At 34.4% G+C, this 14,237-nt stretch overlaps 1 protein-coding gene across 1 annotated transcript in view; it reads left to right on the top strand.

Annotated features, from left to right (window-relative positions):
- Positions 1–13,193, top strand: part of Zip102B (Zinc/iron regulated transporter-related protein 102B) — a 41,544-nt gene extending 28,351 nt beyond the window's left edge. Inside the window, exons 4-7 of the mRNA XM_081728251.1 lie at positions 947–1,015; positions 6,177–6,262; positions 9,366–9,500; positions 12,786–13,193. Coding sequence (XP_081584377.1) covers positions 947–1,015; positions 6,177–6,262; positions 9,366–9,500; positions 12,786–13,031 — 536 coding nt within the window. The 3' untranslated portion in view covers positions 13,032–13,193. The remainder of the gene's footprint in view (positions 1–946; positions 1,016–6,176; positions 6,263–9,365; positions 9,501–12,785) is intronic.
- The last annotated feature ends 1,044 nt before the right edge of the window (positions 13,194–14,237 follow it).

Below are 14,237 nucleotides of genomic sequence, written 5' to 3'. Positions count from 1 at the left end.
TGTTATAGTTCATTAAGTAAGGTAAAGTATATATACTAATCTAATCCAGACTTTTCCAAAATGAATGTTGTGGCACTTCTTCGTTAATATTCTGAAACTATATTGAAGTAACAGCTTCCTTCATTTTAAAATTCCTTATCTTACTAAGTCCTTGATTTTTGTGTATTTGCTAATATCAAAAGAGAAACTAAGATATTTATTTCTTACAAGTGCATAACAATGAATGCAGTCGGATAACAAGCAACATATGAACCTCAGTCCTTCTTACAAGAGAAATTGGGTGATCTAAAGACAACCGCACATTACATCAGAAATTCCAAGAAACAGACCTTTTCTAAGATTTTAATTATAGAAACTTCCTTAACTTCAGCAGATAGATATTAACAAGATGCACTCGACAACAGGGTAATGACAAAGTGAGCTTTCTGTTCGTGAAATGTTGAATGTCATTAGACGTGATACAGTGGAACTCAATTGTTCAAATCTGAAGCAATTTTTCGGGTGAATTCAGCACCTTTGGTTAAAATGTATGAAAATTTTCGTTACAATATTCCACAGCTGTTGAAGAGAATTTAAGAAAAAAATGACTAAACTGAATAAATTCGTACTTATCTTTTTCGATTACTATATATCGTGCCGCCTTATAATAGATGTGGTGATTTCGCTATGAGAAGTAGTTTAGAAACCACTGATTAAACTATTTAAAAGGAGAGAAGGGAAGAGTTTCCAAATACCAATTTAATTTTCTGTGCCGAACATAATTTGTTAGATTTAAACAAGATTAACCTTAATAGGCCGAAGGGAATTATAAAAGCGTGAATTTCGAACATTCTTATATTTTTATCTTTCTTTTTTCCTAGATTTTTTAGTATTAAATAATTATTACGTATTAATTTGTCGTAATTCATTATTTTCAAATTATCATTTTTTATTTTTTTAATTGCAGATCCTGAAAGTGGCCGAAAACCAGAAAAAAATATCACTGCAACGCTAGGATTAGTTGTTCATGCTGCTGGTAAGATTATTTGTATCAGATATACTGTAGTATTTGTAACCGTTAGAGATCGTTTCTTAACTGTATATTAAACGTGAAAGTTACATATAGCAAAGAAAAAGGATAAATAGTACACTCATATTGTAGAATAACAAGATGCATACGAAAACAAGGAAATTTTTTTGACAAAACTATGTTATAACTTGCATTGGCATCATAACGGCAACCGCATAATCTTTTATCGTCAATTATCAACTCGTTGTCATCGTCGCTCATGATATGCCGCGATTTTTAGGCTTTCCGCACATCATTTGCAATAATTGCTGTTTGGTTAGTCCGATTTTGGGTATGAAAGGAAAGGGTCGGATTCAAGTTTTGCACAACGGTTAATGCTAGTGCAGATCAAGAAGTTAGTGGAAGATTAACGGTTTGAAATTAAAAATACTCAAAAAAAATATTTATCGGTGTGTAGCTTTTGCGTAATAAGAATAGCAATGAGTGTAAACATAAAAAGCATGTAATCTTACCGATATGTTTACGATCGATAATCACAATAGTAATTTTTTTCAAGTGTTTTTCGGTGTTGATTACATCCAACAAATCTAATTCTACATTACATTGTCGTTAAAAGAAGTTCTAGCGCAACATATTTGCACTAGTAGATCGTTCAAAAGAATTGTTCAGGTACAGGAGATTTATATTAACAAGAGTTGAAACCTCAACATTTTTCATCCATGTATACGAAATAATAATAAGAAGAAGAATAAGAATAAGAATAATAAGAAGAAGAATTGAAATTCCGATACTGAAAAACGATACTAAACCATTTATAGGAGTTTCCCAGAGCTACTGACGAAGGTAACGTAGATTGCTAAAACGGCCTAGTGCAGTTAAGTGCATTTGGACGCAGTACGTTGTTATACGTTTTATAAACACATTTTGCGCTTACTTTTTCAAGTTCTATAGTATTTTAACTTCACCGTCCATTTCGGACCGCGATCCTTCAAGACAAGGGATAAGGTTAAGTTTAAAATTAAATGGAAATTTTAAGAGTGGCATTTTTTCATTTTTTTTTCACTCATTTTTATCAAGCAATTCCGTATTTATTTTGGTACATCATTACCTGTAATTTATATCTATATGAAAAAATGTCATTTTTGTTTTTCATTTCAAACGACAGTAGATGGAAAGAAAGTCTTATGATCGTGAAAAAAAAATATATATTCGAAATATACAAGTTCCGTTGCCCCTGCGAGCTGATAAAGTGATTTTTGGATGCCTTTCAGTTCAATCACTTGTATGTACACAAGCCTAGAGGCCACAAGTTTTACCAGATTTCAAACTTGAATTTTCTTTATGAGATTCTCCAAATTGATTTTTTTCATTAATAATGCTACAATATGGAGTAAGTAATTTCATATATATATATATATATATATAAAAGGATAATTTACTGGTAAGGTGAGTTTTTCTGAACGTTGTTTTGAAGAACATGAGAGGTGATTTTGTTCATGTTCCAGGAATAAGTATTCCGCTAATAATTCCACAATGTAGCATCAGTAAATTCTCTTGAAAAACGGGATTTACTGCTCGGGTATTTTTTACTTTCGAGGAAAAATAGAAATGTATATCAACTATAGATCGTGAAAAAAAAAAAAAAATCGAATTCCAGATTTCAAAGAGTTTATTCGTTTTATGGTCCGTATGTGCCAGTTAAGTGATTTTCGATGCCGTTTGTAGGTTTTAAACTTCATTCATATGAAATTCTCTTTGGAGTGTGATGGGCGTCGAATATTCTCCCTATCCCCAAAAATAAACAATGTTACTGGATAATGGAAAATAGACGGTTGTGGTTTTCTTGAAAATATCTCTCACGTATTTGTTTACATTTCATTAATAAATAAGTCCTTTTGTGTGGAAAATTTCAAAAGGGATAGTTTACTGCAAGGATAAGGTTATTTTATATTCGATAACAGGTTAAGCGATTTTGTTAATCCTCAACGAACATAAAATAAATGAAATAATAAATGAATATTTTAATGATACCCAAATAATATGATACAGTGTTCTCATAGTATTTTATTAGTGGGTTTTGTTTCGTTCGGACGATTTTTCGATCGTGGTTCTTAATATTTTTCTTGATATTTTATAAATACATACTATGCAAATTGACATTTCTCTTTGCGGGAGGAGAAATACAGATAGGCTAGTAGTACTAATATTTTTTGACCTATGATTATGATAAACTAGTACATTGATTTTATTCACATGTCGTGAAGAAAGTTCTATAATATATGATAGTATAATCCAGGGATAAAAGTGAGGGGGAACGCTGGGGGACGCCGTCCTCCCACCTCCAAAATGTATGTACAGCGTCCCTCCAGTTCCTAAAAATTTACAATGGGTAAAGATAGGCAAGGGGATGGCCTACCGTCTCCCTACCTTTTCAGATCCAATTTACCCCTGGTATAATCTGTTTTCACTTTCCATCTCTTTCGGGCTGAAGGTCGAACAGGAATTTTAAACAGGTTTACAAGTTTAATGACCTTTACATGAAAAAAGAAGTGACTTTTGGATGTCCGGTCATCCATCTGTATGTATAGATGGCCTATGATATAAACAGGCCTACTGTTCAATGTATCGAGACCAGATTTTTAACTTCAGTTTTCATGATATTCATCAGGATTTCAAACTTACTTGCTACAGAAAGAATTAATGTTTCGTAGCCACGTGATTTTAGTAAATGTTCTCGGGCTATCAGGCAGGTGAAGGTAGGACAGCCTTCACATATCTTCACCTAGCTGATAGCCTGAGAACATTTACTAAAATTACTGTCTACAGTTTAATTCCTGGAGGGTGAAAATGGAAAACTGATCTCAAAAGCTATTTTAGTGAGTTAATTCACGTTCATCACAAAATTTCAGGAACGATAGTTTCCTGGTGTATAAGTATGATCCGATAATTTCACATATGTATTTAAAAAAAAAAAAAAAAAAAAAAAAAAAGCTTTTTGCTTTTTGTCTTAATATTTAGACTTCCAAACTATGCTATGCGTAAGTGTTGTCCGTGATATATCGAGAAGCAGTTTTCTGCAAATGATTCAACACTCCAAGAATAGATTCCTTCTCATCCAGTAAGCCTCTATTCAATCCGAAAGTAGTACAAATTAGGCCATAGAACGAAAACGAAAATAAATAGCGAGAAGCGGATTTTTCCAAGTGAATCAGCATCTCAAGGTAACATGCTATGACTATCTGCAACACTGCCAAAACCACTAGCAGTTTCAGCTTATGTCCACAGAGCAAAAACGATAAGAGATATCGACATACGGTTTTCTGGAATCGATTCACTGTCCCAAGCATGGTTCCGTTTTCTCCATGAATCCTCAATTCCAACCGACAGTGGTTCAGATTAGCAATTTTCGGTTTCAACATTTGTTGTCTTAGATCAAAAATGATAATATATAGCGGTGAGAGTCTTTCTGTTATCGATTCAGGGTCTCAAGAGAACATACTGTTACAACAGAAACACTCTACCAAAACCAGGAATAGTTGAAATATACTACTACCTATTTCAGTGCTGATTTCCGTAGAGCAAAAGAGGTAAGATATATCGAGATGCAGTTTTTGCTATCGATTCAGCATCCTAAGAGTAGGTTCCATCTCTTCAGTCAAGCCTTCAGGTTCGATTCACGGCGGGAGTTCACATATGGTTTGGATTCCACGTTAATCAGTAGGTCCCGTCTCATATAGCCTCGCTGCTGAAAGGAACGTTAAACTCAAAATCAGCTCTTCAGTTAAGCCTCTGTTCAATCCGGAAGTGGTTCAAATTAATCATTTCCGGTTTATGATAGTGTGTTCCCTTGACAAAAATAGTAATAGATAGTGACAAGTAGTTTTCTTTAGTTGATTCAGGGTGTTAAGGGAACATACTATCATAAACCATAACACTACAAAAACGGTGTAGAGCAAAACGGTAAGAGATATCGAAATTCAGGTTTTTTTAATTGTGGTTGTTTCAGGATCCCCAAAATAGGCTCATTCTCCTCTGTTAACCCTCTACTCAAATTGGAAGTGGTCCGAATTAACAATTTCCAGTTTCAGCATTTATCGCCATAGAACAAAAATGGCATTAGATAGCGATAAGTGTTTTTCCGCAAACGGTTCTGGGTGTCAAGAGAACATATTGTCACAACCCAAAACACTCAACGAACACCAAAAGTGGTTGAAATTTACTACTACTTTCGGTTTCAGTGCTGATTTCGGTAGGGCAAAGAGGTTAGATATATCGAGATGCAGTTTTTGCAATCGATTCAATTTCTCAAAAGTAGATTCTTTGTCTTCAGTTAACCCTCTATTCAATTGGAAGTTGTTCAAATTAACCATTTCCGGTTTCAACCCTTATAGTCATAGAAGAAAAACTGTAAAAGATAGTGAGTAGCGTCTTTTTGTATTCCCCTTCGAGAAACAGGTTCTATCTTTGATCTTTCTAATCTATTGCAACCAATAGTTATAGATGTTAAAGTTTGAATATTGAATACACACAGTTTGAAAGTCTACCATAGTTTCACACTATGAAACGAAACTCACTTGTGTGGATAAATACTGAAATATTGGATAAATATTGTGTGGATATATCCTAGAATTCAGTATTTATCCTAGAATATGACATAAGCAATTGCTTTCTGTAGCACCAGGAAGAAGGGTTTACTGATGTGATGAGTTTTCATCAGACTTGGTTTTTCGAAAACACCTTTAATTTTGTTCACATTACGTAAATAAATATTTCAACAATAACTTGACAGTATGGCATGATCTACAATTTAATTTAAGATATGGAAGTAAAGGAAATTTTAGTGTGGTGGCCGTTCTTTTTTCTGGCTTTCTATTCAAAACCTTTACTTATATATCTTTTTTAAAAAAGCTCGATGGGTACTTTGTAACATCCGAATGCACCATTGTATCTTAACAAGTGCGTATAAGTTGTACATCTAAATATTCATTGCGTATTTGTGTGAGAGAATCATAAATATAATCGGAGAACTTCCAAAGCAATGTAAGTTGCCATTTTAACATTACTGTATCTTCCTTCAATAATGGAGAACGACATTAAATCTCATTTTTATTCTGTAGTTTAAAACGAAATATAAAAAGATAAAGATTATGATTTTATTTCGTTGCAGCCGATGGTGTGGCACTAGGGGCTGCAGCAACTACAGCACACACAGATGTTGAGATGATAGTATTTATAGCAATAATGTTACATAAGGTTTGTAATCCATTATATATTTTGTTGATAAATCTTTGATATCCACCTGACCAATGATTCTAATAAAACTGTAACCTTTATTTACCATATAAATCAATCGAAGATTTTTTTTAAAAGATTTTAAAAGATATCAATCATTTTTGATGAGATAGTCGTAAAAAAAATGGATTTCAAATATGATTTTTGTGAACTGGAATGTAACAGCTCAGCAGCAATGCTCCCTTATTACGTGAAAACAATTTCAAGTATTCCTATTAATTGATTCTTTGACCGTAATGGTATACATTTACAGCAATTAATTCAGTTTTAGAAGGTAATTGTCCAGATGGATACCAAAGTCAGAACAGTTTTTCCCTATATCAATAATATATTACTTTAATATTTTTATTTAATTTCATTTTTGTTTGAACTCGTAATTTTAGGTATAGTTTTTTTTCTTTCTGTTTAAGTTATATAAAGGCTACGAAAAGAGCATTCTTTAGTAAAGCTATAGTGTTGCCAATCTGTATGATATTAGAAAAGTTTATAATCTTCCTATGATGTATAATTCTTTTTCTAAACCGATTAGCCATTTACTGTATTTTTCAATGATATTTGCTGTTTCCGCACGCAGATATAAACCACAACTCACTCAGCACCAGATCTCCGAATCCATTGGACCTAGGAACCTGATATTGTGAACAAATATTCTCCTTAGATTCTAGATTAACCCTTTTTAAAGGAAATTTTAGGCTTTACTTAGGAGGCTGCTTCTGTTATCTCAATTACCGCAAAGATATAACCCTATATCGTACGTTTGTATGTCATTATCTTTGGAATGATTCATGCTTTTCAATGATACCTTACTCACGTCTCCCGGAAGCAAAATGTGCGCTTTTTCCGAAAATGTGCAAGAAAATTTAAATTCCCGTAACCAATTTCGGCTCCCCTAGTGGAACCCAGGGTGTACATACCGCACACCCTTGCTGTGAGACATTTTCTGAGTTATTGAAATATGGGTAATAGGCATGGATAAAAAATATTTTCGAACCAAAGAGAAGTGAAAAACTACTAATAAATAAATAATTTATATAAAGGCTCCTGATCATCCATTAATTTGAGCAAATCTGAGAAATTCCCCCGGGAAAGTACGTAGTTTACCCATCTGGGTGACCCTGGTGGTCTCCAGAGTCAAGTACCGGCACCAAATATATCCCATAAACCACATGTCGTAGACTGTACATTCACCAAGTTCAGTAATGTATGGTTAGTTATAAGATCTTTTCGAAATACGTTGCAACACTTTGAAATACGTATGTACACACATATATATAAAAAGAAAGCAGCTTTAAGAAGTTCCTGATCGTGCTTTAATCATTGTAGTAAGTTCATGATTCATCAGCATTGTCTTCAGAGTGATGTAGGCTTTCGAATGATGATACGAGCATGTGTAATGATTCATAAATTCAGAAAAATTCCCTCCCTGCGAAAAGTAAAAAAATAAAATAAAATAAAATAAAAAACAATCAGTTAGCCATCGTTATTGAATCTCCAGATTAAGATACCTACATGAAAGGCATCTCGAAAAGTTGTACATATCTTACGGCATATATTTGCCAAGTTCCATAGAAATACGATTAGTAGTTATCAAGATACGTATGGTTTTAGAACCAAAGACAGAGATTTTTATAGCAAGTATGATTTTCGGAGGGAGAGAGAAGCAAGAGAGAGCGATACAGAGTATGTGAGAGAGGGTATTTTCAGATGTAGATTGTACCTCATAACCTTACATGTAAAATGAGTTGCATGGCACGCGCTTAATGTAATTAAGGACGTGAATATCAATCGAATGACACTGCCTTATTCTGACCACATACTGGTCGTTAATTTTAAAAGCGTTAATGGTAAGACAGAATTTTACTAATGAGGGAGGTGAGATATTACCTCCCTCTTCGCCAGTCCTCCGAAGCCGTTGGGCTTAGTGCATGAATAAAAGCGTAAGGCTATGAATTTTGTAAACACTGGTAAATATTTAAAAGCTTCTTTCCTCCTCCTTCTCTGAGGAAATCTTTAGTGAAACTATTTATAGTGTTATGTTTTTAGTCTGTGTGATTGCGTCTGTGTGTGTATATTGAGAGTTTCTCCTTCACTTCTGATCCACAAATATTCGTCTTGAACAAGTTTTCTTTCCGTATTACTCTCATATTATTATTATGTATGAGGACTTTCCTAGGTCGTTTCTTTGGGAATCTACAGGAAAAAAATCATACTGGAGCCTAACAATAACACATAAGATTTTTTTCTTTCATCGAGAGTATCTGTTATTAATCTTTAATAGACAGCTCAATCTTTTACTTATATAATTATTAATGTTATTGTTAAGAGTGTCCTGTGGAATGTTCGAAATATAATAATTATTCGAACAAAATTTCATACATGTGATAATTCTAAATACTCAAATACTAGGTTTTTTACAAGTTCAAAGTTATTTGTGCATAATTTATTATAAAATCTTTGTTTATATGTTCATGGCCAATCCCTTGCTACGATGAAATCTCAGCTACCACAAGCTCTAGAAATGTGCTGTTTTCGCTGGTCGATTTCAAATTTTGTGTAGATTTATCAGTTCTCATTGAAATTTTCGAAAAATGTATCGTTAAAGTTTCAGAGTCATTTTGGGCCAATAAGATTGACATTATAGCTAGTATATTGCAGAGGCTGATATTCTCGTGTTAGGCAGCCAGTAGAAGAACTTCGTATAGCGAGTGGACAAACATTGCAGGCACTTTGCTTTAATCTGAATGGTAAAATGTATTGCATGCTACTAACTTCAAAGCCCTGTTGTGTTTTATTTCATAAAAAAAAGTGTTAAAATGGAAAATTTTTGCATCTATAGCAGTTCATTCCGTTTGTGAGTCCTCCCGTCGTTCACTTGTATCTGTAAAGGGACATGTACAGACGTAGTGAGGAAGTGGAAATTAAATGTTTGCACGAAAGATAAGAAGAGAGTCAGCCCTGAGCTTCTAAGATACCCGTTTGACTTTTGCCTACTAATTCTAGTAGAATCCATGTTTGTGTTTCTGTTCGTTTTTAATGTGTTTTCATTACCTAATGTTACTTGCAGGCTCCTGCAGCATTTGGGCTTGTAACGTTCCTTTTACACGAAGGCTTAGAACGAAATAGGATACGAAGGCATCTCCTTGTCTTCTCTTTAGCTGCTCCTACGCTAGCATTGCTCACATACTTTGGGATTGGTCAGGTGAGTACTGAATTTCAAAATTGTTTTCAGCGTTTGAATATTTAATATAGTAGAATGTAAAAAAGAATATAATGGAAGTTGTATTGGATAATTTAATGGTAACATTAATTAACTCTTTACTATTAAGTTAGCTCACAAAAATAAGTAATACTTTACCGTTTGTGCTAGTTACAGTTATTTGGAGATTAAATTAGAGGAACTTCTATGAATTTTGCAGTTTCTCTCAATTGACGAACATATTGTGTGTTCACAGATGCGGCATTTCAGTTTCAGATTTCTTTGTATGTACATTGTCTTCAGTTATGCGCAGATACCTTTTAGATCAAGAAAAGGAAGAAAATTCATAATTCTTTCATACTTAGTGATTTCACTTTGCTGTTCAGTTTCTCTTTTGCGCAATGTTGCTTCTCAAAGCCAAAAAATAATATACTAATATACCTTCACTAATCAACTATAGGAATAGAATTTACTCGTTATGAAAACTAGTTTCGAATGAGTTTCGTTTAATCATTTAAAACTGCAAGCATTTTATAGTATACATTGACCAGCCAGAACATAAGACCACTGCCTTATCTGGTATGTTTACCTTTGGCTCCAGGACAGCAGCAATGCGGTTTGACATAGGAGCAGTGAGAACTTAGGAGGTGGCTGGAGACATGGCGCACCACATATGCACACACAAGTCACTTAATTCCTCTAAGTCCACGGAGGGGATCAATAAGCTAAGATCTGACGTTCAGTGACATCCCAAAGGTGTTCAACTGAGTTAAGATCATGTAGGTTTGGGGGCCATTGCAGCAATTGAAATTCACCACTGTGCTCCTCGAACCACTTCAGCATAACGTTGGCCTTATAGCAAAGAGGTTATCCTGCTAAAAGATGTCATTCAAAGCTGCAAACATGGCCGACATAAATGGTATACGTAATCACCAATGACCTGCCGATAGCTAGGAGCCGTCACGGTGTCTTTACATGCAGTACTGGGCCATGGAGGTTTCCCAAATCATAATGGACCCACCAGGAGCCTGTCATTGTACTGTGTGAGTCTTGAGCAGCTGTTCCTCGCGAAGACGACGAATTCTGACTCGGGACATTGATATGATGAAGGCATTATCGTGATTCATTGAAGCATACAACGTTGTATCATTGCTCTGCAGTCCAATGACGATGGGCAGATGCTCATTCCAATCATTATCAAGGATGCCACGAGGTTAACATTGGTTCACATGTGGGACTTTGTGCGGAGGCTCATATCTAACAGTATACGGCGAACTGTGTGCCTAGAAACACTTTGATTTGTTTGCTGTTAAAGTCTACTGTTAATTGTACCACAGTTTGCGCCCTATCCTGTTGTACCAATCTCGACAGTCCACGTCGTCCTACATCTTTAGTGTTATGCGACCGCCCCATGTCTTGTAGTTTTGTGCTGGTTTCATCGTTCCTTTCCCAAGTTGAAAAGTAACGAAGTTACTTTATAAAATTAACTCATTAGTTATTTCAAAAATAGCGTAATGCTTTATCATTCATCGTTACGAAAACAATGAAGTGTTTCTTGCTGTACGTTATTTGCAAAGACTAGTTAAAAATACAGGTTGGATTTTAGAAAATTAATTTAAGTTTCATGAGATCTCAGAAAGAACTTCTTAGGCCATGTAGGCAAAATGATGCATTTCACGTACCTATCAAATGTAATTCAGTTGTTCATTAAGTAAAAACGTTTATAAAAACATGATTAACTGACTTCAAAAAATAGTTTAAAATACAAGTAATGAAAAAGCGCTAAAATGTTGAAAATAATAATAAGACGGCACTGAAACCTTTAAGCAGTTATCTGACTTCTTAAAAAAAGAAAGAAACTTCCTCGAGATCTATTTCGACATAAGAAATAATAGACCATAATTTATAAATATTTTCCTTTTTCTCCTACTTTTGGATCTTATGTATAATTTAGTTGTAGTGCATTCGTTCTGGATGCACATGCTTCCGGGTTTTTTCTTGGTTGGGAGCTCAAGATTTCCGGCAGATTATTATTATCAGGGTGTCTACTAAAATTCCAAAATGAAATTTCGTGACTTTTTCGTGACCTCTTCTTTATTAAATCATAAAATTTAGTAACACACCCAAGGGCGAATTTGGGTGCGAATCAGGCCGAATTTTCATGCATGCGATAGAAGCGTGCTTTGTTTGCGATTTGCTAGCATCTAAAGTCGACCATAGACATTTTTGGCGGTGAGTTTTGACGTTTTATAAAACAGTTTTTTAGTCAGTATTTTTATGTGTACAGATAAAAAAATCGCAACTACAAGCTAAATTTCTTGACTTTCATGACCGTTTTCGGATTTCGTGACTTATTCGTGACTTTCGTGACGGATAGACATCTGATTATTATTACTAAAACTTTTGACTCGTGTAGAACAGTGTGTGCAAACTAACTAAACTGAGTGGCACAAGAGTAAAGCGAAGGCTTATCAGTTACCTTGCAGCACTTAAAGAGTTTTATTTAAGAATAATGGTGGTGGTTCTTCGCACAGGTTAATGCAAAATAATTTAAATATATGGAACATATGCAACCTGGACGACAGAAAAAAACTGGTGAGTTACTTATCTCCCAGGCACTATGGTTCATTGTACATATACGTACGTATAAATTTTGATACTCCTCAGATACCCTTCAAGTCGAAAATCGAGAAAACTGCTTTGTACGCGATTAGATCTTGGGAGAATGTATCTGTGTACAAAATTTGGTGGCTCTGGATGACTTCTTCTCTGGTGCGAAAATCTTATCATAGACACATTTTTTATATATATATATTAGTAGCGTAGTCGCTAACGCTCTTGCCTTCGGTGCGAGCGGTCCCGGGTTCGATTTCCGGTAGGGAGCACTCGGTTGAAAAAGTGTAAAACGCTTTATCAGGCCAGCCACCCTGAATGAGGTTTTCCTCATTCACACCACGTAAATGCCGGGATGGTACCTAACTTATAGGTCCCAGGCCGCTTCCTTCCTTCCCTTTCCCCGGATAGTGTGCTCACAGAGAGACGTCATCCCTCATACATGACGGGCTAAATGGCCTTAGATGCCGAAAACCTAGAAATCTAAATCGTAACTCCTTTTATATATTAGTATAGATTTATTTTTTTTTTTTTTTTAAGTAGTACGCTATAAATTAATATATAGTATCTTGTTTAGTTTGTCTTCTAACAGTGAAACACAATGCTTGTAAAACATAATTTACTAGCCATACAGAACAGTATATTTTGTAATGAAATTTTATTTTGGATTTTCAGGAAGGAAAAGAAACCTTATCCTCAGTAAATGCTACAGGGATAGCAATGTTGTTTAGTGCTGGAACATTCCTCTATGTTGCTACTGTTCATGTATTACCTGAACTTCTCGTTCAATCAGGACACTCACACGGTGCTGTTCCAACCTCCGATGGAAACGAACGGAAAGCTTTCCGGCCTACGGAGTTAATGTTCTTGGTTGTAGGAGCTCTACTACCAGTACTTTTAACAATGGGCCACCATCACTGAGGCGCAACGATATTAGGTTTGACTCAGTTGTAAATTAAATCATATAAGACGAACTTTTTTGACACTCATGACTGTTCATTTTATATGTGTGTGTATATATAAATATGGGTGTGTGTGTACTTGTGTGTATGTCAAGAGATTAAAATAAAAAAAAAAAAAAAAGACGACAAAATAAGTACTATTGTTTGTGCCTGAGGCATTGTATTTCTGCGCTTTAACTGTGGGATTTTGTAATTGTTGAAGGAGTCCTGTAGCTTGTAAGCTGAAAGAGAAACTAAAATACTGAGCTTAATAGAAACAGTAATAGTGCGTGCCAAATCGTCTGTAAGAATGAGTCCGTTGTAAGTGATTTATTTAACATGAGATCTCAAATTCTGTAAGAGATTAATGAATTTATATACTTAATGGTTTTCAGCTTGTTGATAATTTGGACATGAGAAATACGCTGTTCGTTACAAGAAAGTTACTGTTAATTTATGGGTAGGTCATATTGATATAATTCTAATCAAGTATACAATTATTTTATTGTTGAGTGACGTAATGATCAATACTGTAATTTTTAATTTTTTCGAAGTGTTATTTATACAGAAAATAGATATAAGATGAAGGAGCAATGTTGAGTGATCTAAAGTGTTCAACTGAATAATATCAACGATGTAAATATTTAATTCCTAGTTATGCCAAACTTTTCCGATTAACATTATGTTTAGAAGGTTTTCGCTTCAAACAGAGGTGAGATTTCTGTTGATAAGTCAGGTCAGCCAATTTTGTTTAAGTTTGCGTTGAACTTCGCCGTATAATCGATATCCAACTAATTATTATTCATTATCGTATATCAGGGTATTTACAGCATAAACTGACTCTAAGACACGCAGAAACTGTTTATATCCGTAAGTATAATGTTCTGTGCGCAATATATTGAAAGCATAAATAATGTATTTGAAAAATGTTTTGTATGATCATTTCTTGAGTCTTACGTAAATTTATAACTGAACATTGTATATGTATAAAATATATGAGATAAGATAAGGTTGTATAATGTAAGAAGTAGGGCAGGTAGAGAAAAATTCAGAGTGAATATGATTGTATTAAAAAGCATTAGGATTCGGATGTATGATCTCTCAATATACTCTAAGGATCGTGTATCCAACGATATTGCATAATTTGCAGAATACGATAAAATAAAAGACATCTGAGTCTTGATAC

The sequence above is a fragment of the Thermobia domestica genome, chromosome 10 (assembly GCF_964235325.1).
Source record: "Thermobia domestica chromosome 10, izTheDome1.hap1.1, whole genome shotgun sequence".
In the NCBI taxonomy this organism is placed as follows: Eukaryota; Metazoa; Arthropoda; class Insecta; order Zygentoma; family Lepismatidae; genus Thermobia; species Thermobia domestica.
This window is presented reverse-complemented; position numbering and strand designations above follow the sequence as displayed.